At 39.5% G+C, this 24,440-nt stretch overlaps 1 protein-coding gene across 7 annotated transcripts in view; it reads right to left on the reverse strand.

The window, feature by feature from the left end:
* WAC (WW domain containing adaptor with coiled-coil) overlaps positions 1–18,684 on the reverse strand; it is a 93,305-nt gene extending 74,621 nt beyond the window's left edge. For 2 of the 7 annotated variants that reach the window (XM_012788786.2, XM_012788784.2), the window contains exons 1-3: positions 17,962–18,455; positions 17,579–17,615; positions 15,562–15,757 (exon numbers count right to left, since the gene is read on the reverse strand). In XM_012788786.2, the coding sequence (XP_012644240.1) occupies positions 15,562–15,757; positions 17,579–17,615; positions 17,962–18,002 (274 nt within the window). In that variant the 5' untranslated portion in view covers positions 18,003–18,455. Of the gene's footprint in view, positions 1–15,561; positions 15,775–17,577; positions 17,616–17,961; positions 18,456–18,553 lie in introns of those variants that run through there. The other 5 variants (XM_020284137.2, XM_075997713.1, XM_075997714.1 and 2 more) reach the window with 5 other exon arrangements.
* Between the last annotated feature and the right edge of the window lie 5,756 nt (positions 18,685–24,440).

Below are 24,440 nucleotides of genomic sequence, written 5' to 3' on the forward strand. Positions count from 1 at the left end.
TTGAAGGACCCGGTCATCTAGGCCTCCCAGAGTGCTAGGATTACAGGCGTGAGCCACCATGCCCAACCTTGAAAGAGAAATTTAAAGTAGAAAAATCAGAAGGTTCTCAAGTATACCTCACAAGCCATAATCTTGGAAAAGACCTTGAAGATAATCAAATTCAACCCTATCCTTTAGCTAGGAAAAAGGAAAGCAGCAGCTAAGCTGTTATTCGTTTTGCCCAGGGCAAAAATGCCAATAATTAGCAAAACAAAATCCAGATATCAAGACTAGCCTACTGCTCTTCCCAATTCCTATTTCTTCACTTTATTTCTTGTTATCAAGTTAGCAATAATCTCTAGCAGCATACAATCCTAAAAGACACATATATCCAAAGACAAAAAGGAACGTCCTTCTGAAATAACACTGCACAAAACAAAACAGAAGTTATCTCTATGCTCCTTAGCCTTCCTCCATTGACACCAAAATTAATGATAATATCTAATATGTCATAAAGAATAAACAAGACTGACAATCCCAAACTTAAGTACTACTCTGACCAACAAGTCTGAATTTCTCCTCCTGATTTTGATCAATTCTGAGCCCAGGTAGAGAAAAACCATATAGTATGATATACCACCCTGGAATCTACAAAAATAAATTAATGCTTTTTTAAGCCAAAAGATGGCTTTTTAAAAACCCCATGTATCCTTAAGAACAAAGACTAAGAGAAAAAAGTTGGAAAGGTGATGTGATTTTTAAAAAGCATTACTATAATATACACAAAAAATTAAAAACCACAAAAGTATTCACCTTAAGTCTAAAATGAAACAAAATCTCAAAATGTTTATCACTCCTCTTTGAGAAACCATTGCAGACCCTATAGCATATTCCCACAGAAATCTTAAGCTAATTCTTTAATCATTGAGAATGGGTTTAACTTTTAAAATCAATAATTCAGTGAAAATGCTTATAAGGTAAGAAGGCAAGCTAGCTTTATTATTTCATAACAAAAGAAAGACGGGATTGACGAGAAATCAAGGCTGATATGCTATGTGGCCCTTGGTTTTCAAAAAAAATGTGAATTAAACCCCAAAGAATCTTTACAACTAAGTCATTGCTGCATTGGAATAGTTTATATGCTTTCAAAAGGTTTACCTATAAAAGTCATAGTTTTACTGCCAAAATGCACACGTCCAAGAGATGAAAGTATACACACGCAATCGTTGTGTTCCTTTTTCCCCTGATACAAAATGACTTTCAGTTAACATTATAGTCATTTTAGGAATAACATCACAACATGATGAATCATCACTAGTTCAAAACAATTAGAGCAGTGATTCCCAAGGATAAAAAGAAATGGAGCACTACATTTGAGAATTTCTAGGGATATATGTGATTTGAAATAGCTTACTGAATATTCAAATATACGATTAAATTTGGAAACTGACCACCACCCACTACCACCACCAAAAAAAACCTATATTATGTGCCTAATATACCATAAAATGCAAAACCATAAAACGTCCTTTGCTAGTGGCGCATGCATTTAAGAGAGTTTGAGAAACAATGATCTAGGAAAGGGACATTAAAAAATTAATGAAAAGTCTTAACTGTATAATTTTAAATGTCATTTCATTATTCAAGTTATACACAGTATTTTATAGGATTATAATAAAGCACCTAACAAGCAGGGATACTTAAGGGATAAATAAAGGTTTAGAATTAGTATAATCACATACACTGTTCTTAAAATTTAAGCTAATAGTTTATACACTTTCCTTGGAAATCTGAATAAACTTTTTTGCTTCTTTTATAAGTAGTACAAAAGCAACTTTCATTGAAACACTATAGGAATTCTAGAAGAGTAAATTCTTATGATAGTATTCTTAAATGCACCTGAAAAAACCCTTTAAATGAAATCAGTTAATTCTCTAAAGGTTACTTACTGCCACTCATCTATTTCTGAATATGTCAAATGATATATTAACTTGACATTTACTCAGCACCAGACCCTGACAATAAAATGAAAACAATCTCTGCCTGCTAGGAGCTCACAGTGTGGCAGGCAAACAACATACATACATAATTACAAATCATTATTAAAAAGCTGTTAACAGAGACAGGTTAAAGTCTTCATACAATAAAGAACAGAGATCTTCAAGAACTCAAGGAAAGGAAGGTGGAGAAGGAACAGTTTTGGCTGTGAAAACACATACAATGGGATAACAACGTAAAAAAGATGTTCTAGGACTGGCTGGGTACATGAGTGGATTACAGAGAAAGGAGAAAAGAAAAAGCTGGACTTTTGGCAATGGTGACTCGGAAGATTTTAGACTCTTCAAATTTTCAATCTACATTACAAGCAAAAAACTTAGTCTGAGACGCCAGGTTTCTGGCATGAGCATAACAGTGCTTTCTGTTCATTTCAGTGTTCTATGCGTACAAGATGGGAAGACTCCCTGATAAGTATATGAGGGAGAAAGAGCAGACAATTATATCGTCAATACAATGTAACCAAGACCTGTAAAATTCAGGCTTTAAGGGTTAATGAAGGGAATATGTTTAAATTTGTAGTCTAAAATTTTTACTCAGATAGCAATGGGTAAGAAAAGAGACAACAGTTCTGTTAATTGGATACTGCAATAGTTAAAGAGCAATGAGGTCTAGAGGTCCGATCCCCAAAACAGACACAGGAGAAAAGCAAAATGGAATCAAGGATGACTTTCCAAGCATTTATCAGGCAAGGAATACTCAAGTCAGGAATAGATTTATAAAGATTAGACGAAACATCAAGGTAGTGGCTGCCTAATAAGCAAAGAGACTGTGGGCCTGGAAATCAAAAAAGGGACAAGAGCCGGGCGCGGTGGCTCACACCTGTAATCCTAGCACTCTGGGAGGCCAAGACAGTTGCTTCCCTCGAGGTCAGGAGTTCAAAACCGGCCTGAGCAAGAGCGAGACCCCCTATCTACTAAAAAAAAAAAAAAAAATAGAAAGAAATTAATTGGTGAACTAAAAAAAAAAATAGAGAAAAAATTAGCCGGGCATGGTGGCACATGCCTGTAATCCCAGCTACTTGGGAGAGTGAGGCACAAGGATTGTTTGAGCCCAGGAGTTTGAGGTTGCTGTAAGCTAGGCTGATGCCACGGCACTCTAGCCCAGGCAACAGAACAGGACTCTGTCTCAAAAAAAAAAAAAAAAAAAAAAAAAGGAACAGCAGATCCAGTAGCATGGATAATGATGGCTCTACCCAGATAAGAGTTTGAAAAATGAACAGCAGCAAGGACAGAACACCTCAGGAAATACTCTAACTTTTCAGTGGCAGGCAAATGAGACTCAGAGCTCAAGAATGAGATCAAAACAGAAGCACAGAAAGCCAACGCCATGAAAAGGCAAAAAGCTATCCATAGTAAGGAGAAATCATTTCAAAGGACTAAGTCAAGTAAGATAAAGACTGAGAGGCTTCGCAGTGGACTTGATAACCAACGAATTATTGGCAACTGCAAAACAAGAAACCTCCACAGAGAGAAAACTAACAGCAATGAGCTAAATTAAAATTAAAAAACATTAAAAATGAGTTTCTTAGTTGCACTAGCCATATTTCAAATACATAAGACACATGTGGCTTGTGGCTACCACACTGGACAGCTCAAATAGTAAGTATTTCCAACTACACAATCTATTGGACAGAGGACGACCTAGACTCTTACTCCAAAATATAAAGATACAACTACAAACAGCAAATATCTGAGGAAACCAATAACACGGATGAGATGCACTAATCTCAAACAGAGGACCTTCTCAGGAAATATTTGATATAGAAAAAACTAAAAATACAATTAAAATTCTCAGGGTATTCCTAGCAAATCAGTCATAAAGTTACAAGATGCTATAAAAAATAAGAGTATCCAAAATAAAACTTTCAATAGATGGATGAAACACACAGATTTAAATATTAGTGTGCTCAAAGAACATGCCAAAGGATTCTCCCCAGAGTACAGTGTACTCTTTCACTTCATAAGTATCCAAGTACTGTACCTACCATTTACCAGGCAAGAGATAAGTGGAACAGAACAAAAAGACATCTAACAGAAGTTCCTAAAGGAGAAAAGTCAGAAACAATTACAAAGGAGAAGGGGAGGGAGGAGTGTTGTGGTAGAGGGCAATGGGGAGGAGGGAATGACTCTCTAAGGGCTATGGTCCTAAGCAGAAGTAATGAAAAAAGACCTACATTTACAAAGAGATTGGTGAAGTTCTAGATCTAAGGATAAACGGGAAAAAAACCCTAAAAACTCTCAAAGCTCTCAAAGCTGGGGGTGGGAGAGTAGGGGAAAGTAGGAGCTGTACATCTCAATGGCTATCTACCTATAAACAAGAACTGGGTTTGACATCAGAGTTCTCATCTGTAACAATGAATGGTAATCATGAGTTTGTAAGTATCTTCGAGAAAAAAAAAAAGATGCAAGGATAAACGCTATTTTAATCTAGCCAAAGGAGCATTTCTTCAAGTATGAGAACAAAATGAAGACACTTCTCGTAGTGAACAAAGTCTCAGATTATTATGCACAAAAAATAAGTTATGAATCTTTATGCAAACACAAAGGCAGAACACAAAGGAAAAAATGCTTGTTAAAAATGAGAAATGAAATCAACTATATTGGAAAATTATCCAGCCTATCAGAAAACAGGAGATTAAGTAAAAACATGCAAGATTTTTATTTTGCAATTATTACATAATCTTGATTTACTGACAGAGATCTTTCTACCAAGACATTATTTTCAAACATCCAAAAATACTTACAGTAATTAACAAAGTATCCAGAGATAAGAGAAAAATGTTAGTTCCAAAAAGCCAATAAAATGAGAAATTAATAAAAAGAAAACTCAATAATAGTAATTTACAAAACTGATTCTTTCAGGTATTTTTAAACACCCTTCTAAATAGATATGAGCTAAAACAAAAAACCAGACAAATCACAACTGAAATTACATTTAGGCTTATTTAAAAAATGAGATCACTTCCAACTCTGCTTTAAAACCTATTCAATTTGAACAAAGTAGAAAGTTTAGACAATTTACATGTATAAATAATAAATAAAACAGCCCAAATCAAATTAAATGAGAGATTTGGAGGGCCCAGGTACTTTATTCCATTTTTCCAAAATCACCAACACTAGCATTTAACAGTGAAGTACAAAAGGAACACTCATAATTACACAAAGATTATTCTGCAGTTTTAGAAAGTAGCACTTTGTGACTGACATCCTTAATTCTTTATAATCTAAGCATACAACGATAACTGAGATTCAGATATCTCAGTTATTAAACTCATATTAAACATGAATGCTTTGGAAGGCTGATAAAGAACCATCAGGCAACAGAACAGATCCCCATAGAAATCACCATAGAAAAGCTGAAGGTATCAGAATATTGTACTTCTAGCGGCCTATCACACTGTGATCCAACTTGCCCAGCTCTTCCCCATTAGAACAAATCTTTTCACGATCAACAGGCACAAGCTTCTATGAAGCCAGAAAAGTCTACAAAATTATTCTTCACAAGCCAATTATTAAATGCAGAAATATTCTATTGTGATCCTCTCTTGTTCCTAGTCAAAATATTCCAGGATAACACATTTTACTGGTACTGCTTCTTTGGCTACCAAAAAGACTAGTTTTCTGAGTACAGAACAGGTTAGAGTCTTTCAGAAGATGCCAACATTAGGCCATGCTCTTCTGGCATACCATCATACAAATTCATTAGTAATCAAAGACTAAACACAAAGACCAGCACTGTCTAAATACAACCACACACATCCTTAATTTCTTTTGATGTGTAAATACTCACAAGGGTAAACTTAAAGAAAATTGCTCACAAACACCTAGCATACTAAAATCTAGTACACTAAACCTAGTATACCTAGTATACTACATGACTTGGACGAAGGCTATTTTTCTAAATGAAGCATACCACCAAATTGATGATTTTTTGTGTGTAGGGAGATAGATATGTCGTGCCTAAGATAGTTTTATCTAAATTAACACCAGTGGCTCCATATACTACCCAAATATATCGCACTGGCCTGGTTCAGTTGCTAATTCTCTACTGCTGGGCATTAGATGTCCTTGCTACAAGTTATTTAATGTGCAATTATATACACACCATATTACTATCTGTGAATCTAGGAAGGTGACAAAAAAAATTCTCTACAACAAGAAAGCACCTAATACATGATTTGGCAAATAACCATTCTAATGTCCATATCCCTAATGATAAAACTCACTTTCCTTAATGTCTAGTTCAGAGTTCCTCCTCCTCTGTGTGTACTCTCCCTAGACCTGCAGTTTAGAAATATCTAAATTAAACCAGTATTTTAAACTTCAGTTTTCTAAGCTCCATCACCTAGTGCTTAGATTTAGGGTAATTTGGATGGAATCAGGGAAGCAGTAGCTTTAAAAGCTTCTCAGGTGATCCTTAATAAGCAGCCAAATTTGGGAACAACTACTCTAATAAACATGTGCAGTTTTTTGTTTTTTAACCCTTACATCTAGTCCAAAAATCTCTGAGTTGCAAAGTCTTGGATATGGCCAAGTGCCAAGTTAGAACATCCTGCAGCCCTCCTGATGTAGCTTCTTTTGCCGAACTGTCCATCATTTTCCTTCCTAATTCTAAAGGAAGAAAGCAATAGCTTGAGACCTGACCTAGGGCTGTTGCTGTGTCACTAAATTTTAATTATTCAGAGGAATAATGGTAAGCCTAGTAATTTACTGTCACAGTCCCAGTACTTAGTCAGCTAACTGCTTTAGAAATGTTACTTATGCATAATTTCATTTGACTCCACAACAATCCTAGGGGAGCAGACACAAAAACTCAGAAATTCAGTAGCATGCTTAAGGTCAGCTAGCTATAAGTGCCTGAACTTAACCACAGGTGTAGCTGAAAGATGACTTTACTCATTTAGTCCCTGAGCATTAACTGAAAAGTGCTCCTAGTCAGTCCTCTCAGATTGATATTGTCAACACCAAATATACATTTAATTCACTATGTAAATACTAAATACAAGCTTAAAAAATAAGAACATCTTCAATGAAACTAGTCTTTAAATGATAGGATTTGAGGCAACATTTATTTGTCCCCCTTTCTCTGCTTTTCCTAACTTTTCTACAAGGAATGTGTACTAACAAAAAATTTAGTACAAGCAGCACTATATAGCTCATGGACACATTAATTCTAACACTGTTTTGCATAAATGTGGTATTTCAGAAATCAAGCATATAAAAAATTTCTTAAGGGAAATAGCAATATGTGTAAAGCCAGACAGACCAAAAGAGTGATCACATGATCCAGACCTGCACTGCCAATTCAGTAGCCACCAACCACATGGGGCAATTAAACACAAGTGTCTCAAGTCCAAACTGAAATGTGCTATAAATGTAAAATAAAATACATGTCGGATTTTGAAAACTTTGTACAAAAAAGGAATTTAAAATACCTTATTAACAGTGTTTAAATTATCAATTACATGTTGACATGATAATATTTTGGATATATTAGGTTAAAAAAATAAGAGTTCTAGAAAAGTACACACAGTTTGTATTTGTGGCTAATATTCTAGTTCCACTGGACTGGACAGTACTGCTGTAGAACCTTGTTACTCAGGTGAAGCCAAAAATATAACATAACTTGGAATCTGGTTAAAAGGCAGATCCTTGGGCCCTACCCCAGAATTGCTGGACCAGCATATGCATTTTAACAACATTCCCAGGGAATCAGTATACACATTCAAATTTGAGAAAGCACTGTTCCAGAAACCACAATCTCATTCTCCTTAAATTGTGACAATCAGAATATTCTTTTATCTACCCATTTATTGAAATGTTACAAAGTGTCAGGCACTGTTCATGGCAACAGGAATATAATGTGGATAAAAACAAACTCACTGTCTGTTCTGGAGAAGCTTATATTCCACAGAAGACAAGCAAAAACTAAGTCAGTCAGTTCTGCCGGTAACATGTTTTGAAAAATGCAAATGAGTCTGAGAGCTAGTGATATCAGGGAGTAGTAACACAAATTTCCTAATTACTTATATGCATTTTCACCTGTAAGAAATACTAGCTGCACCCAGCTGAACCAAGCTGCACAGGAATTCTCAAAAATCATACACCTCAAACATCTACCAGCTCCCTTAGCTCATCACGTGCATTTTGAGTTGGATCCATCCACATTTGCTGCTACAACTTTCTAATTTCAGATTATCCTCCAACCACCATGGCACAGTAACTCATGAGCTGCAACGCTTCCAATGGATGCCCACTTCCATAAGATAATGTTAGGTCTTTGTCAAGGTGAAGTGTCATTTATTGTGGTGTTAATGTAGTCCTTAACCATTTACTACACATAAAAATTTGCTATGTGTTCTGTTAGGTTCTTATCTTTTTTCAGTGCGTAGTGACACACTGTCAGTGGGCGATGTTTTTAGGTACATTGCTAACCCTGTTTTTCCCATAAATCCCACGGTGCAATTTTGCACAGCATGGTGATTTTCAGGAATGCACAAGTCACACTACAGCAGAATGACTATCAGTAAATAACATGAGGTCACGTTAAGCACAAAGAAAGAACAAGCAGGGGTAATGATAGATAATGATGGGAATGGCCATTTCAGAGTGGTCAGGAAGGGCACGAAGGCCTCTGTGAAAGGCTGACGTTTAAGCAGACATTACTGAAGTGACAGTGCACTCGGACAACATGGAGAAAGGAGAGAATGCGCAGAAGACTTAAGATGAGAACAAACTTCTTCCTGCGCGGCCAGTATGGACAGAGCAGCACAAACAGGAAGAAGAGTGGCAGAAGAGGCTGAAAAAAATACCCAGACTCCACATTACACAGGGTATATTACAGGTCTTGATAATAAACAGGGAATCACTGGAAAGCTGTAGGCCTGAGTGATGCAAGCTCACTGGCATTATTCTGGCCACTGTGTGGGGAAATAACTGTATGAAGCAAAAAAGCAAGCAAGGACACCATTCAGGAAGCTCTTGCAGAATCCAAGTTCAGAGAAAAGTGGTAGCCAGGACTAAAAAGGTTGTATTTAAGTATTGAGAAGTGGTTACACTTGGAGTATAATGTGAAGGTAGAGATAAAGTTTTATGTAAAGAGACTTGCCTTCAGTTTCAACAATTAACAGGAGGCAAAATACTTTAATTGGATTATAATTTCATCAGTACAACAGGAATAATACCAATCAGCCTATTTCAAAGGGTTGGTATAGGATCAGATGACAAACACCACAAAAAGACCTTGAAAACTGTAAAGCATCATATAAATTCTAAAATGGAGGCTGTTCACAGGATATATGTGCAAGCCCTAAATAACTGGTTTTGTGATGATTAAATTAACAATGAGTTATTGGTGTCGCTTAGTTACAGCATTCCCAGATGCCCCAGTTCATTGTCATCTTCACTCTTTCCAGCATCACAGCAAAATGATGCACTACCCCAAAACCGTTCTGCACAAGAGAAAGATAACAAATATGTAACAGAGACAAACTAGAATACATAAATTTTGTGTGAATTATGGACCAAAACCCCTATGTATGTCATACCCAAAACTTTAAATACATCTAGCACAACTAGAAAATGATTCAATTAAAACTATCTTAAAAGATCAAAGTCAACCATTTCAATGAAATACCATTAAATCATAAATACATAACCATCTCTCTAAAAACACTGAAAATGTTAAAACATGATGACAAGAAGCCCTAAGACAAACAACCTGATACAAGTGTTCAAATATCACAATTTACATGCACAGATGCATAGATCACATAGTTTTCTAAAACTAAGGAAAGAAACCTAAAGAGTTAAAACATTAACACTCCTACTCTTTCAACCTGTTTCCCTATGGTTTTTTAAATTGACCAATGAAAATCCAATACAAATAGTTGTACTTAATTTACTATCTTATTACGAAGAATTGAGCAATTTAAAAAGTTTATTTCTCTATTGTCAATAGACAGAAAAATACTTAACAGTCAATGGTATTGCTGAAATCCAAATAATACATTAGAGTCTGTGCAAAATTTCCAAGTTTATTTGTCAACAAGTCTGATTAGGGCTTATCTTAAAAAATGACTTCTTCCTACTGAAATTTGTGGCATACTTTCATGTTAAAACTTATCTCTAAAAACAAAACACTAATGTAACAACTTGGCCTAGAACTATACACATACACTGTATCAATATCTATGTCTTAACTTTGGTATTATGCTGTAATTAGGCAAGATGTAACTACTAAAGGAAGATGGGTGATATTAAGAGAATAAAAGCAAAAACACCTTTAAACCAGTACTATCATAAATACCATCAAATAACCTTTCAAAATACCGAAGTGTTTCACCTCTTGACAGTATATATAATTTACCTAAGAAAACTAGCATGGGCGATATATGTAACCTTAACACTTGTACCCCCATAATATGCTAAAATAAAAAAAAAGAAAAAGAAAAAAGAAAACTAATTTCAGGCCGGGCGTGGTGGCTCACGCCTGTAATCCTAGCACTCTGGGAGGCCAAGGCAGGCGGATAGCTTGAGGTCAGGAGTTCGACACCGGCCTGAGCAAGAGCAAGACCCCCGTCTCTACTAAAAATAGAAAGAAATTAGTTGGCCAATTAATATATATAGAAAAAATTAGCCGGGCATGGTGGCGCATGCCTGTAGTCCCAACTACTCGGGAGGCTGAGGCAGTAGGATCACTTGAGCCCAGGAGTTTGAGGTTGCTGTAAGCTAGGCTTACGCCACGGCACTCACCACTCACTCTATCTAGCCTGGGCAACAAAGCGAGACTCTGTCTCAAAAAATAAAAAAAAAAAGAAAACTAATTTCTAGACTCAGCTGTTACTATTTGTTCAGTTTCATACAAGTAAATTTTCCCTCCTTTGTAAAACTATAAAATAGAGATACTATCTGTTCCATCTACCTTCCAGTGTCAACATGGAGTATCAAATGAGATTGTTAATTGTTATAGTATTTTCTAACATTACCAATGCAAAGCATATTTCACTTTAAAATTCAAAATGTAAAGACACAGTGTATAACCATAAGGCCATATTGTACAACTACCTGTTCAATGTCAAAGATTCAAACATTACTGAATTATATAAAAAACTATGAAAAGACCAACTATCTATCCTCTAATGATCCCTACTGAATAATTCCCTCAAAATGTTAAAAGTAACCTTTGTTTGAAAATTAGGAGATCAAAATACATTTCCAAATTTTTCCAAAGATACAGCTAAGTAACAAACAAGAACAAAAACTTCACCAGGTGGCTATAAACCTTAGAAAAAATGGTTAGGAATCCACTTTTACATTCACAGAAGTTCAAACGCTACAACAAAAGCTATGCAAATCACTGAAAGTCCCACAAATGCAGTAATCAATAAGGAATATTTAATTACTCAACTGAGCCGAACCATCTTCCCCCCAAAAGACATTTTAACAAGTATTCCATATATATCTTATAATTAAGTTTCTTATATTAAGAGGGATGATGAAAAAAGGGGGCAACTGGGAAAAAGCTGAAATTTTGTGGAGCACCTTTATAGAAACCCTGTATTCTATAAAAACCCTTCATTTCTAAGCTCATTTGTATGATCATTCTTAAATTTAAAATAACCTGGTAAATTATTTAGAACTAGCTCTTAAAAACAGTATTAACTACAGAACCCTCTCAAGGTTTCCTTGTCTTTTTTTTTTTTTAACTGACAAGGGTCATGCGCTTGTCCACCCAGGCTGGAGTGATGTAATCACAACTCACTGCAACCTTGAACTTCTGAGCTCAAGCAATCCTCCTGCCTCAGCCTCCTTGAGTAGCGGGACTACAGGCCCAAGCCACCACATCCAGCTAATTTTTATTTTTTAATTTTTTTTTTTTTTTTTTGGTAAAGAAGGGGGTGATCACTATGTTGCACAGGACCGTCTCAAACTCCTGGCTTCAGGCAACCCTCCACCTCGGCCTCCCAAAGTGCCCGGATTATAGGCCTGAGCCACAGTGCCTGGCCTGTGCCTTTTAAGATTCCATAAAAGTACAAATTCAACCTGTACTGTATGTTTGTACTTTTGAGGTTTGCGTTGACAACAGCTGCATCTTTAAAAACATGTCTAAGTTATAAAAAACAAATCTAATGATTATATCTTAAGACTTTTGCTTTTGGTTTTTAAACAAAAGATTATACATTTAGGGTATGTAAAAATAACTTATTTCACCAAAAACCTTTTAAGTTATACCCACACAAAACCTCCCCTTAATTTAGAATAGACAATCAATATTCCCTTTAATAAATCCTAAAGGATAAAATCTGTGTCTTTAAACTGTAAATGCTATGCTTCAGTAAGTCTTATTTTAACTAACATGATTTTTAGGAGTGAAAAAGAATCTCAATTTCCTTCTTACTATTTTTTTTTTTTTGAGACAGGGTCTCACTTTGTTGCCCAGGCTAGAGTGAGTGCCATGGCGTCAGCCTAGCTCACAGCAACCTCAAACTCCTGGGCTCAGGCAATCCTCCTGCCTCAGCCTCCTGAGTAGCTGGGACTACAGCCATGTGCCACCATGCCCGGCTAATTATATATATATATATATTAGTTAGCCAATTAATTTATTTCTATTTATAGTAGAGACGGGGTCTCGCTCTTGCTCAGGCTGGTTTGCTCCTGACCTTGAGCAATCCGCCCACCTCAGCCTCCCAGAGTGCTGGGATTACAGGTGTGAACCACGGCCCTTACTTTTTTATAGTATATCTTAAAGTCCTTTTATAAATTACTTCTGAACTAGCAGTTTTCAGAGAAATCCAAGATGCCAACAAAGTAGTAATTACAGAAAAAATATGCTGGGGTAACAATAAGGCCTGACCCTAAGGAAAATAAAGACATTTTACAAGTTATACATCTGTTTAACTTCCTTTGTTAAGATGTAAGTCACAAATTACAACATATAGGCTCTCATTACTAATGTGTCATTAGATTTCAAAAAATCCTAAAATGAAAAAAAAAAATGAAATTTGAAGCAAATAGTTCAAAGAATATAGTAACTAAGTTTACTTATACATGCTGAGTACAGATAATCCAACTCACTTGTACTTGATTTTTGATAATGGATGGGTTTGAATTTAAATATGAATATTTATATATATTTGAATTCATATTTAAAGATAAAAACCTAAAGGAATTCATAATGCTTGTAATAAAAAAATCATACATATACATTTTTAAAAACTTAGTTTCAAATACATCATTAGCCAAAAAAAACCTGAAGAACACCTCAAGTCAAACTATGATAAATATCTCAGTATGAAATGAGGGAAGAATCACCATTTTACATTTTTAAAAGACTGAATTAACATCAAAGATGCACTTTGAACTCCAAAATGGAGATAGCATATTTTATGACCTTTTTATTCCTCCATAGTATGAAGGACTATGCAGCTAGGTAAATTAGAAATTGTACATACATGAATGGACTTATAGTATTAGTTAAAAGGCTCCAGAGGAAGACAGACAAGCAACTAGAAAGCAAATTAGAAAGTGGGGCCTAACTCAGCAAATGAATAGAACAAAAAAATAAGTAACAAGTTACTCACAAATAGAGCTGAAGAAGTATCAGTAAAGATACAAATAAAAAGGAAACTAAAAGCCAACAAGTACCTGGAGTTCATACAGGAAAGAAAACGAAAAACAAAGTGCAGAAAAAAGGCACAAAGGAAAAAGCAAGCAGCTAAAACATCACTAGCTCTCAAGAGTCAAAGCCTTTAAGAACACTTCAAGATCAGGATCGCATCTTAACTTGACTTCCAGGAGTATCATAATTCTTGGCACACAGTGTATGCCCCATGTTTGTTGAATGAATAAGCAACAGAATATTCTTGGGATTGTTTCACCTGTAAAAGAAATGATCAGGCATGGTTCACTGTAAATGGATGAAAGCATTTACAGAAGATTCCTTGAGTGCCTAAAATGACTGCTTTCTGGATTTGGGTATAAACTGGATCACAGTCACTGAGATAAGAACCTGAGAGCCTACCCATGGGGGAGATGAGGTGCCATATCTTATTTTGTCACAATCACCAAAACTTTCAAAATAAATAAACCGTAGTGTAGTATAGTACAATCAGTACCTGCTCTCCAAGAGCTATCATTTGAAGTGAAACCCACTATACAAGACTAGTTTATAAATAGTATCATCTCAGGCTGTATGTAACACTATGGAAAATTTATCCATGAAACCCAAAAACCTTAAGAGTTTAAATAATTTTGCAACCAAAGAACTTCTAACACTAATTATCAAACACATTTGCTCCTATTATGATGAAAAATGTGGTTTATCTGCGTAAGTAGCACAAAGCTACAGCTATATTCAACAGAGAACTATTTTCCTCCCATCTAATAACCATCCAAATTATTCAATCCCAATATAATCTTCTGACCTTTATTAATTTCCTCAACCCAGTAATTATGTAGAGGTCAATGTTTCTCAATATTCAATCCCATTGAGTAAAGCTGATTTCTATCCCAGGAGTCAAAAAATAAAAACAAGACAGATAAGAAGATGTAGGATATTTGTTAAAAGTAAGCAAAGTATTGAGGAGGTAGTTGCCAATGGGGGCAAAAATCTAAAAGGTACTCTTGAGTTTCCTTGGAAGCTTACACTGAATATTGTGTATTTATCTCAAATGTTATCTACTTAAACAATATAAGCTCTTACAATAGGAAAAAATATAGATGTTTTAATTACCTCATTGAAATTGCTTTGTTCCTTAATGCATGCTTTAGTCAAGAAATCTGTTATTGTGCTAAACTTGGGGAAAATTAAGTCTATTGACAGTTACTGGGAGTTGGTTTTATTTACTTATTCTCACCCTCCTAGTACAGAAGCTTGAGGGCAAGGTAACGAGTGGAGGATGTCAGCACAGTGCAAAAAAAAACAAGGCTAACTTTTAAAAAGTTGAATATGGCAATGAACAAGGTATAGAAGTTACATTAGTAAGACTCAGGAAAATAGGAAAAATAAAATTTTAAATGTTTACAACAAAAACCAAAAATCAACTTTCTAAATCACAAATGGCTTTTTAAATTTGGGACCATCTTGAAAACTCTACTACTAAATTGAATTCATAATTTATCATTATAATTAGGAAACAGATTTGAACTCCTTAAAAAATAAATTAAAGCAGCAACAAAGATCTCAAAACAAACCAAATAAACCGAGAGCTTGACTTGAAAAGGTTAAAATTCCTTTCTTAGAAAAATGTCTTGCATTTCTCCCATCATTAATAAAGTATTTGGTAGACTGTATTCATAAATGTATTCCCTTAATATCAGACACTGAAGTCCACTTTTTTAATGTTCAAGTAAGCATCTTATTTTTTTTGGTAACTTGCTTATGAATCAAAAAATTGAGAGAAACAAAATACTTTGATGACATAACCACATAGTAACACTCTCAAGCTGGAAATATTACTGCCTATTGTTTAACATAGAGCTATTGTTAAATATAAATGAAATTTTCAACAAGAAAGCTACTTACCACCATCCCTCTCTCTAACTCTGTGAGTATGCACATTTTTGGCCTTACTGTGACCTGTGCTGTCACTGTATTTGTTTTCAGGACTATCAGATCTCCGCAACATTTTATTTGGTGGTGAAGGATCTGCTGCGTCTCGCATCTTTTCATGTCTGTGATCACCACTACTGGGGTGACTCTTCGATGAATACTTAAGTGCCTGTAAAACATCACCCCCCCAAAAAAAAGAGAAAAAGAATTAAAATTTTAAACTGAACTCCCTCAACTAATTCAAGCATAAATTTTGGTGTATTTACTTAAGTTTTATGAACTTATATTAATAAAATTTCCATTTTGAATTCTGCCCTGAAATTATTCAGACAAGACCTAACACTTAAGAGTTACCACACCTGTTGTTACAAACCTTAACATCAATTTTAAAAAAAGAAAAAAATCCACTCCATTTTCTTGTAAATACAAATCAAACCATAGTGGCATATTGATTCTGCATAAAATTTCTGGGAATATATGAAATCCTTTTTTGAAAGTTTAGTCAAGAGACAGCCATGGTGGCTCACGCATGTAACCTAGCATTCTTCGAGGCTAAAGCAGGCAGATCACTCAAGGTCAGGAGTTCAAGACCAGCCAGAGCAAGAGTGAGACCCTGTCTCTCCTAAAAACAGAAAGAAATTAGATGTACAACTAAAAATATACAGAAAAAATTAGCTGGGCATGGTGGTGCATGCATGGAGTCCCAGCTACTCGGGAGGCTGAGGCAGAAGGATTGCTTGAGCCCAGGAGTTTGAGGTTGCTATGAGCTAGGCTGACGCCACAGCAGTCTAGCCCAGGCAACAGAGACTGTCTCAAAAAAAGAAAAAAAGTTTAGTCAAGAGAGAAAACTAGATACTCAGTACTACTGTAATCAATTTCTGCTCTACAACTGAGATGTACAGGCACACGTCTAAATAAGCACATGTATGTTTCTACAAAGCTACCAAAAAAGACATCAGTTTCCCCAATTATCTGAGTCAAATAAAGCATTTCAGACCTAACTTAACAACTCTTGCAGGTGTAGGAAACAATTAAGCATAAAATTAAGCATAATGGAACACCCTCAAATTAACGGTTTAGTTTTATTCTAACACATATCTTAAGAAAATCATGATATACCAGTCTTTAACAATATATAATCATGTTTTGGGGGAGCAGATTCAATAGGGTTTAATCTTTGACATACCCAAATGCAGCAGATGATGTTTTACACATCAGGGGACCTAGAGTTTTCAACTCCAACTTTAAACAAAACTATTAGGTTAGAAACCTGATCCCTTATCCTTTAAGTGATGAAATGTAGAAAATATTGACTTCCATAGTCACGTGGTAAGTTACCAACCATTTATGAAATTTCCCTCCTGAAAACTGGGGCCATTTAATTTTGAAAAACTTTATATGCAACAACTGCTGTAACAAAAAGGAACCTGCCTACCGAGAACCACTGCATTAGAATGAATTACCCAAGTACCCAATGATCTCAATTCTTACAGAAACAAAAGCACCATCTTTTATTCATATGGCAATTATTTGCACCAAAAACAAAATAAGAAGGGACAGTAGTTTACAACCCACTTAAGAGCTGTAAATCACTCAGCTATTTCTCCCAGACGCTCCACCTAATTTTAATACCTTTACATTAACTTCCATTCCCAATACACTAAATAAACATGCCTCCGAAGTCACCTAACCACCTCATCCCGTCGATTCCTTCCCACTCAAATAATTGAGTTAGGTCTTCCCGGCTGCAAATGATTTTTTTTTCTTTTTTAACTGAACTTCCTCCACTCAACTATCAAAATAAATCACTAAACCTTGACGGAGAGTGCTGACGGAACCAAACACAAAATTTTGAGGGGACCCACGGTGCTAGTTTCGGATTTGTTGCACCGAAGGGCCTGCAGCGACTTGTGAAGCCTGCGCTCGAGTAGCAGTCCCTCCCTTCCCCCTCCGGCCCCTTCCAATCCCTCCACCCGGCTTCGGCTGGTACCTGGTAAGGCTGCGCGTCCCCCCTCCGGTCGTGACAGCTGAAAAACAGGAAGAGACACGGCGACATGAGACACTGCGGGGGTGGGGGCTGAAAACCGGCCCCCTGCCGCCCCTCCCGCCGAGACCTCCCGAGCGTACCGGCGCCAGCCCGCAAGCCCGGCGCGCCCCCGAGCTCCCGGAGGGCGAGGGCCGACGGCCCGCGGCGCGCCCGACCCCGCTCCGCCCGCTCGCACCCCTCCCGCGCCCGCTCGCGCGGCGGCCGCTCCGCCCCGGCCGCTCCGGATCGCGGCTAACAACAAAAATGGCGGCCCGGCCAGCTCCAGACACGGAGGCGCAGCCCCCCCGCGCCGCCCCCCGCCCGCCCGAAACGAAAAGACGATTTACCCATCACTGAGTCTCTGCTGTTTCCTCGCATACATTACCATCAATGCCCGGCCTGTGAGGGCGTCGCGGAGGGCGGAGGGCGGCCGCGAGAGGCGGGCGGGCGGGCGCGCAGGCGGCGGCGGGCGGGCGGCAGCCCCGGCACCAGGGCCCGGCTCGCCCTCGGCGACTCTCAGCACCTCCCGTTACTGGCGCCGGCGCTCCCGGGCCATCTCCCTCCGCCGACACCACGCTCACTCCCGCCCGGGCAGCGGCGCCAACTACACGGCGGCAGCGCGAACGGGGGGAGGGGGCAAGAAGACGCGTCCGGCTCAGCCCCGCGGCGAGCGACTGCTTCCTCCGCCTTCTCCTCCTCCTCCTGCTCCGCCGCCTCCTCCCCCCGCCGCCGCCGCCGCCGCCGCTGCCTGGTCCTTCTCCGCCGCCTCCTCCCGCCGCCGCCACCGCCACCGCCGCTGGTGCCGCCGCTGCCGCTCCACCAACTACATCCGGGCAACTCGGACGCTGCCGCCTTCGGGAGGCCTCGGCAGTTTCCGCCGCGCCCCTCCTCTCCCACCCTCGGCCTTCCTCCCCGCCCCGCGCGGCTCTAGATCGCCACCTTCGGTAAACCTCGGCTCGCTCCGGCCTTCCTCTTCCTCGGAGGCCTGGCTCGCCTCCTCGCGACCCGTCAGCCCTTTCCGGTTGCCGCTGTTTTTCCTCTCGCGCAGGTCCTGCCACCGCCGTTCCAGTTTAGGGACGGTCCCGCTCGGGGGCCTGCTCGCGGCGGGTCCCACGGGCTCCGGCCTGCGCGGGGAGGGAGCCGCCTTCGGGAGGAGGACGGTGGGGCGCGAGGGAAGCCATCGCGGACTAAATACGGCAGGCTGCGGCGGCTGCGCGTGCGCCCGGCGGCGCGGCGGGAGGGGTGTCCTCCGGCGGCGCTCGGCCGCGCCCCCGCCCCTCGGCCTCGGGCCGAGCGGTCGGAAACCCCCGGGTCTGCGGCTGGCGGGCACTTCCCGGAGCGACGGCGGGGCCGGCCGCGCGGGCGGCGCGGGGAGTGCGGCCCGCGCCCGTCAGCCCGCTTCGGGAGGCCGGAGCCGGCCCGCGCGCGCGACCGGCCCCGAGTGGGGCAGGGGCTGCTGCGAGCGCGCGGGCGGCGTTTCGGACGTAAGTCTCGCCCGGCGCTGCCCCAGACCGCGGACGCTGCGCGAGTGCGGGGCCCGGGCCGGCCCGCGCCGGTGCGACTCCGGGGTTGAGGGAGCGCCGCTCGGGCGGGGAACCGAGACTGCAGACCCAGGGGCTGGTTGCTTGGGGAAAGTGTTGAGCTGCCTCACCCATTCTTTTTTTAACATTTTTCCATCCCCAGCGGTGCTCATCCCCGTCCTCTCCTTTCTTTATCTCCCATTTTTCTCCCTCTTCTAATTCTTTTTCCTCGCTGAAGTCCTTTGGCGAAAGAAAATTTCACTTGGAGGGCCTGAGTGTGAATAAAGGTCTGGGGTGTGCTGAATGAAACTGCCACTGATTGACTTTGTTTACTGCCAAAGACACGTTGGAGGGGAAACGTCAAAGATTCCAAACGTGCTTCCACTTGAGGGTGGTGGTATTCAAGTGATTTTTTTTCTTCCTGCTCTGAACTCTTTGTAAGGGAACATTAGTTTAATGAAAAGGATCGTATAATAGTAAACATACGACGTTTAAGGGTAAGATAAGAAATCAGAAGAAACAAGATCCCTTCAAAATACAGTCTCAAAAAGTAACTGATCTATTTGCTATGCAGGAAGTTACGGGATTGCTAGGGTGATGAAGGGGTGAAATGATGGAGGAGAGGAAGCCTAAAACACAGCTGATGGGAAAAAAATAAAAATTATGTGGCATTATTTGTCCCATCCACCTGCCAAATGTAAAGATTATTGCTGTTTGTGAAGACCAATAAAGTCTACCGAAGCTGTCAGTAACAACAAAAAAAATTACCAGTGGCTGAAATGACCAAATTAAAAAAAAATCAGTATTAGATACAGTTTCTAACACTTGTAGCAAATATGTTGGAAGACTTCAGATGAGAAAAGTACAAAAAATAATATATAAATCTTAGAAGCTTTTTGTAAACTGGCAGCAAAGTTAACTAACTTGTTTAATAACTGGTTATCTACTGAAATTGATACATGCTATTTAGGAAACTAGGTTAAGCTATGGGAGAAACAGTTCCAGGCAATGTACAGTTTGATACTCATTGTTCAAGGATTCCATATTTCAAATTCACCTACTCACTAAAATTTATTTGTAGCCCGAAAATCAATGCACGGCACCATTCGTAGACAGCTTGCCTGACACACCCACATTTCCAGCTGAGGTTGAACAAGCTAGCCCTCCTTTATTTTACCTCTCATGCTGTTAATTTGCCTTTTCACAGTATATTGGTGCCATGTGGTTTCTTTCCGGTTTTGTACTCTTTGGTGATTTTGCTGTTGTAGATGCCCCTACGAGTATTGATGAAGTGCTGTCTAGTATTCCTAAGAAAAAGAAGGCTGTGATATTATGGAGAAAACACATGTGCTAGGTAAGTTTCATTCAAGCTTGTCATTAGTGCTTTTGGCCATTAACGACATAAGTTCCATGTATGTTAAGGTGTCTTTAAAGAGAAACACACATAAAACAAGGTTATGTAGTAATCATTTGACACAAACATGACCAGAAATTTGGAGGAACTTAGCTGTATATTTACTATGGGAGTAATTCAGTGTTCTCAGTGACTTTATTGAACATAACTACCACAAATAATAAGAAGCACCAGTGTTTACTAAAGGACACATCTAACTCTTATACTCATTTTTTAAAATTCATCTCATTGCCTAGCTTAAATAAATCCTTTGCAAATACCCTCATCTCTTTTTCCTCTTCAACTCCTTCAACGTGCCTGGGTAAATTGCTGTATACCTGCTACAGAGCATTTCAACTTGGCTGGAGAAAAAGTCATCCTAACTGGTAAGTGAGTTCCTTCTGTTCCTGGCCCCTCAAGCTGTATTTACCTAATCCATTTACCCTGACCTCTTAACCAGCTTTTTTATATCTTCTAAACACACCAATACCTCCTCACTTGTAGGTCATTATCTTGCTTCTTACCTCTCTAAGAAAATAGAAGAAACCACAAAACAGTAACAATTTCGCACCATTGCACCTACCTGCCTGTCTGCATGTGAGTACAGTGCAACATGCCAGTAACTATGGATAAACTGTCAAAGTTCCTAAGGCCAAAGTTGCTACTTTTGCACTGAGTTGCATTTTACTCTTCGAATTGTCTGCTTTCAGTGGGGCACCATGGCTCACGCCTGTAATCCTAGCAGTCTGGGAGACTGAGGTGGGCAGATCACTCAAGGTCAGGAGTTTGAAACCAGCCTGAGCAAGAGCAAGACCAGGTCTTGCTCAAAAGACCCGATCTCTACTAAAAATAGAAAGAAATTAATTTGTCAACTAAAAATATATAGAAAAAATCAGCCGGGCATGGTGGTGCTTGCCTGTAGTTCCAGCTACTTGGGAGGCTGAGGCAGAAGGATTGCTTGAGCCCAGGAGTTTGAGGTTGCTGTGAGCTAGGCTGACACCACGGTACTCTAACCCGGGCAACAAAGTGAGACTGTGTCTCAAAAAAAAAAAAATTGGCTGGGCGAGGTGGCTCACGCCTGTAATCTTAACACTCTGGGAGGCCGAGGCGGGCGGATTGCTCCAGGTCAGAAGTTCGAAACCAGCCTGAGCAAGAGTGAGACCCCCGTCTCTACTATAAATAGAAAGAAATTAATTGGCCAACTAATATATATATAGAAAAAATTAGCCGGGCATGATGGTGCATGCCTGTAGTCCCAGCTACTCGGGAGGCTGAGGCAGGAGGATTGCTTGAGCCCAGGAGTTTGAGGTTGCTGTGAGCTAGGCTGATGCCACGGCACTCTAGCCTGGACAACAAAGTGAGACTCTTGTATCAAAAAAAAAAAAAAAAGAATTGTCTGCTTTCCTCATGAATTTTTCCCTCTAACTGGATCACTTCCATCAACTTATAAACATGCTATACTAAGTACCATCTTAGAAAAGAAAAAACTCTTTGGCGTGTCTTCCTCCTAAATACTGTGTTAGTAATCTCTGATCTGCTCTCCTTTACAGAAATACTTCATCTCCACTTCCACCACTCTCTCTTGAACCCACACAGTCAGAACTTTGTTGCCACACTGCTGAACCTGCTCAAGATCATCAGTAGCCTCCACATTCTCTAATGTGATTTTATTTCTCAGGCTTCACCTCGCTTTGCCTGTCAGCAGCATGTAACACAGCTGATGGCTTTCTTCCTGAAGCTCCTTTTCTTGCCTACTAGGATTCCATTTTCTCTCTTGCTTTTCTTCCTTCCTGTTTTCTTTAGTCTTCTTGCTGATTCCTCCTCGTTTTCCAGCCTCTAAATGCTAGAGCACCCCAAGATTCAAATCATGCAATTTGCACTGCTACTGTTTGCTCGCTCGCTCGCCCGCTCTGTCTCTCCTGGCAATCTCATTCAGATCTTGGCTGGATGAAGCCCACATTTGAATCTCTAGCCCATACCTTTCCCCTAAACACTAGACTCACACTTAATTGCCTACTGTAAGTACTGCCTGTATCTGAAACTAACTTCTTTTTTCCTTTTTTTTTTTTGAGACGAGCTTACTCTGTCACCCAGGCTGGAGGGCAGTGGTGTGATCATAGCTCACTGCAGCCTCCAACTCCTGGGCTCAAGTGATCCTCCTGCCTCAGCCTTCTGAGTAGCTGGAACTATAGGCACATGCCACCACACCTGGCTAATGTTTTTTTCTGTAGAGAGAGAGCCTCACTGTGTTGCACAGACTGGTCTCAAACTCCTGGCTTCAAGAGATCCTCCCACCTCAGCCTCCCAAAGTACTGGGATTACAGGCATGAGCCACCATGCCTGACCTGAAACAAAACACTTACCCTTTTTCCCCAAAACAAGTCCTGCCAAGGTCTTCTCAATCTAATGAAATGACAACTCCATTATTCTGGTAGAGGTTAAAAACTTTGGAGTCATCTTTGAGTCTTTCACACCTCACATGGACTCCATCAGCAAATCTGCCAGCATTACTTTCAAAATATATTGAGAATTTGATCTGTTCCCTGACTCTGTCACATTCAGATGGTGGTGGTCCAAGCCACCATCATCTTACACCAGGACCATGGCAAAGGCCTTCTAACTGATCTTCCACTTTTACCCCTGCTTCCACATTGCCTGCTCTCTCATATGGCAGTCAGAGTAATTCCTTTAAAAGGCATATAGTATCATTCCAATTTTAAAACTCACCAATGGCTTCCCATCTCACTCAGAATAAAAGCTAAAGTTCTAACTATGATCCACAAGGCCTTATGTAAACTGCCGCCATCCATGTTAGCTCTGACTTCTTATCCAGTGACTTTTTTACTTTTGTCTGTTTCTCCAGTATACCAAGCATGTCTCTGCCTCAGGACCTTCAACTACTGTCCCTGTGCCTGGAATGCTCTTCCTCTTGGTACTTATTTGGCCCACACTATCACTTCTTCAGGATCTCTGCTTAAATCTCACCTTGTTAGATCTTTCCTGAGAACTATATAAATGGGACTCCACCACCATCTCTCTCCCTTTCCCTATTCTGTTTTTCTTAAACCATTTGCTATATATTTTGTTTGGTTGTCTCCCACTAGAATGAAAGCTTCATGTGACATATCGTAAATATTTATTGAATGAAAGGATATTTGCCTAGAAAAACATATACAAAGAAAATAGCGAAATGTTGAATTCTCAAGCAGAAAAGTCATGTGGTTCTATTTCTGCTTCTTTCTGAACAAGTGAAAGAATTATTAGGCCAGTGCTGCCCTCATAAATGAGATAGGAAGAAGATGTATTATTTCTAATGCGGGTAAAATACTGTAACCGATAACATTTGAAAACTTACATAAGTTTGCATATATAGCAAATCTTTGCTATATATGCTATTATATAGCAATTATTTGCGTTACTATCTAATGAGAAGTGTGAAGTTTGCAAATGAGCAAAAGACCCATGTTTCAATTAATAGATATAACACTTATCAATCAACAGAGGAGAACTATCAGCTCATTGGCCGTAGATGACCAGATCTACAGTCTGTGATCTGTGATCTTTTTGGTGGAGGAAAAATCAAAAAGTGAAATCTTCAAGACTGCAGGTGTGAAAAAGACTTCAAAACGCTTTGCTGCAATTTCATTCCTTTTTTTTTTTTTTTTTTTTTTTTTTTTTTTTTTTTGAGACAGTTTTGCCCTGGCTAGAGTGCTGTGGCGTCAGCCTAGCTCACAGCAACTTCAAACTCCTGGGCTCAAGCGATCCTCCTGCCTCAGCCTCCTGAGTAGCTGGGACTACAGGCATGCGCCACCATGCCCGGCTAATTTTTTCTATATATTTTTAGTTGGCCAATTAATTTCTTTCTATTTTCAGTAGAGACAGCATCTTGCTCTTGGTCAGTGTGGTTTCGAAT

Source organism: Microcebus murinus, chromosome 25 (assembly GCF_040939455.1).
Source record: "Microcebus murinus isolate Inina chromosome 25, M.murinus_Inina_mat1.0, whole genome shotgun sequence".
NCBI classification, from domain to species: domain Eukaryota; kingdom Metazoa; phylum Chordata; class Mammalia; order Primates; family Cheirogaleidae; genus Microcebus; species Microcebus murinus.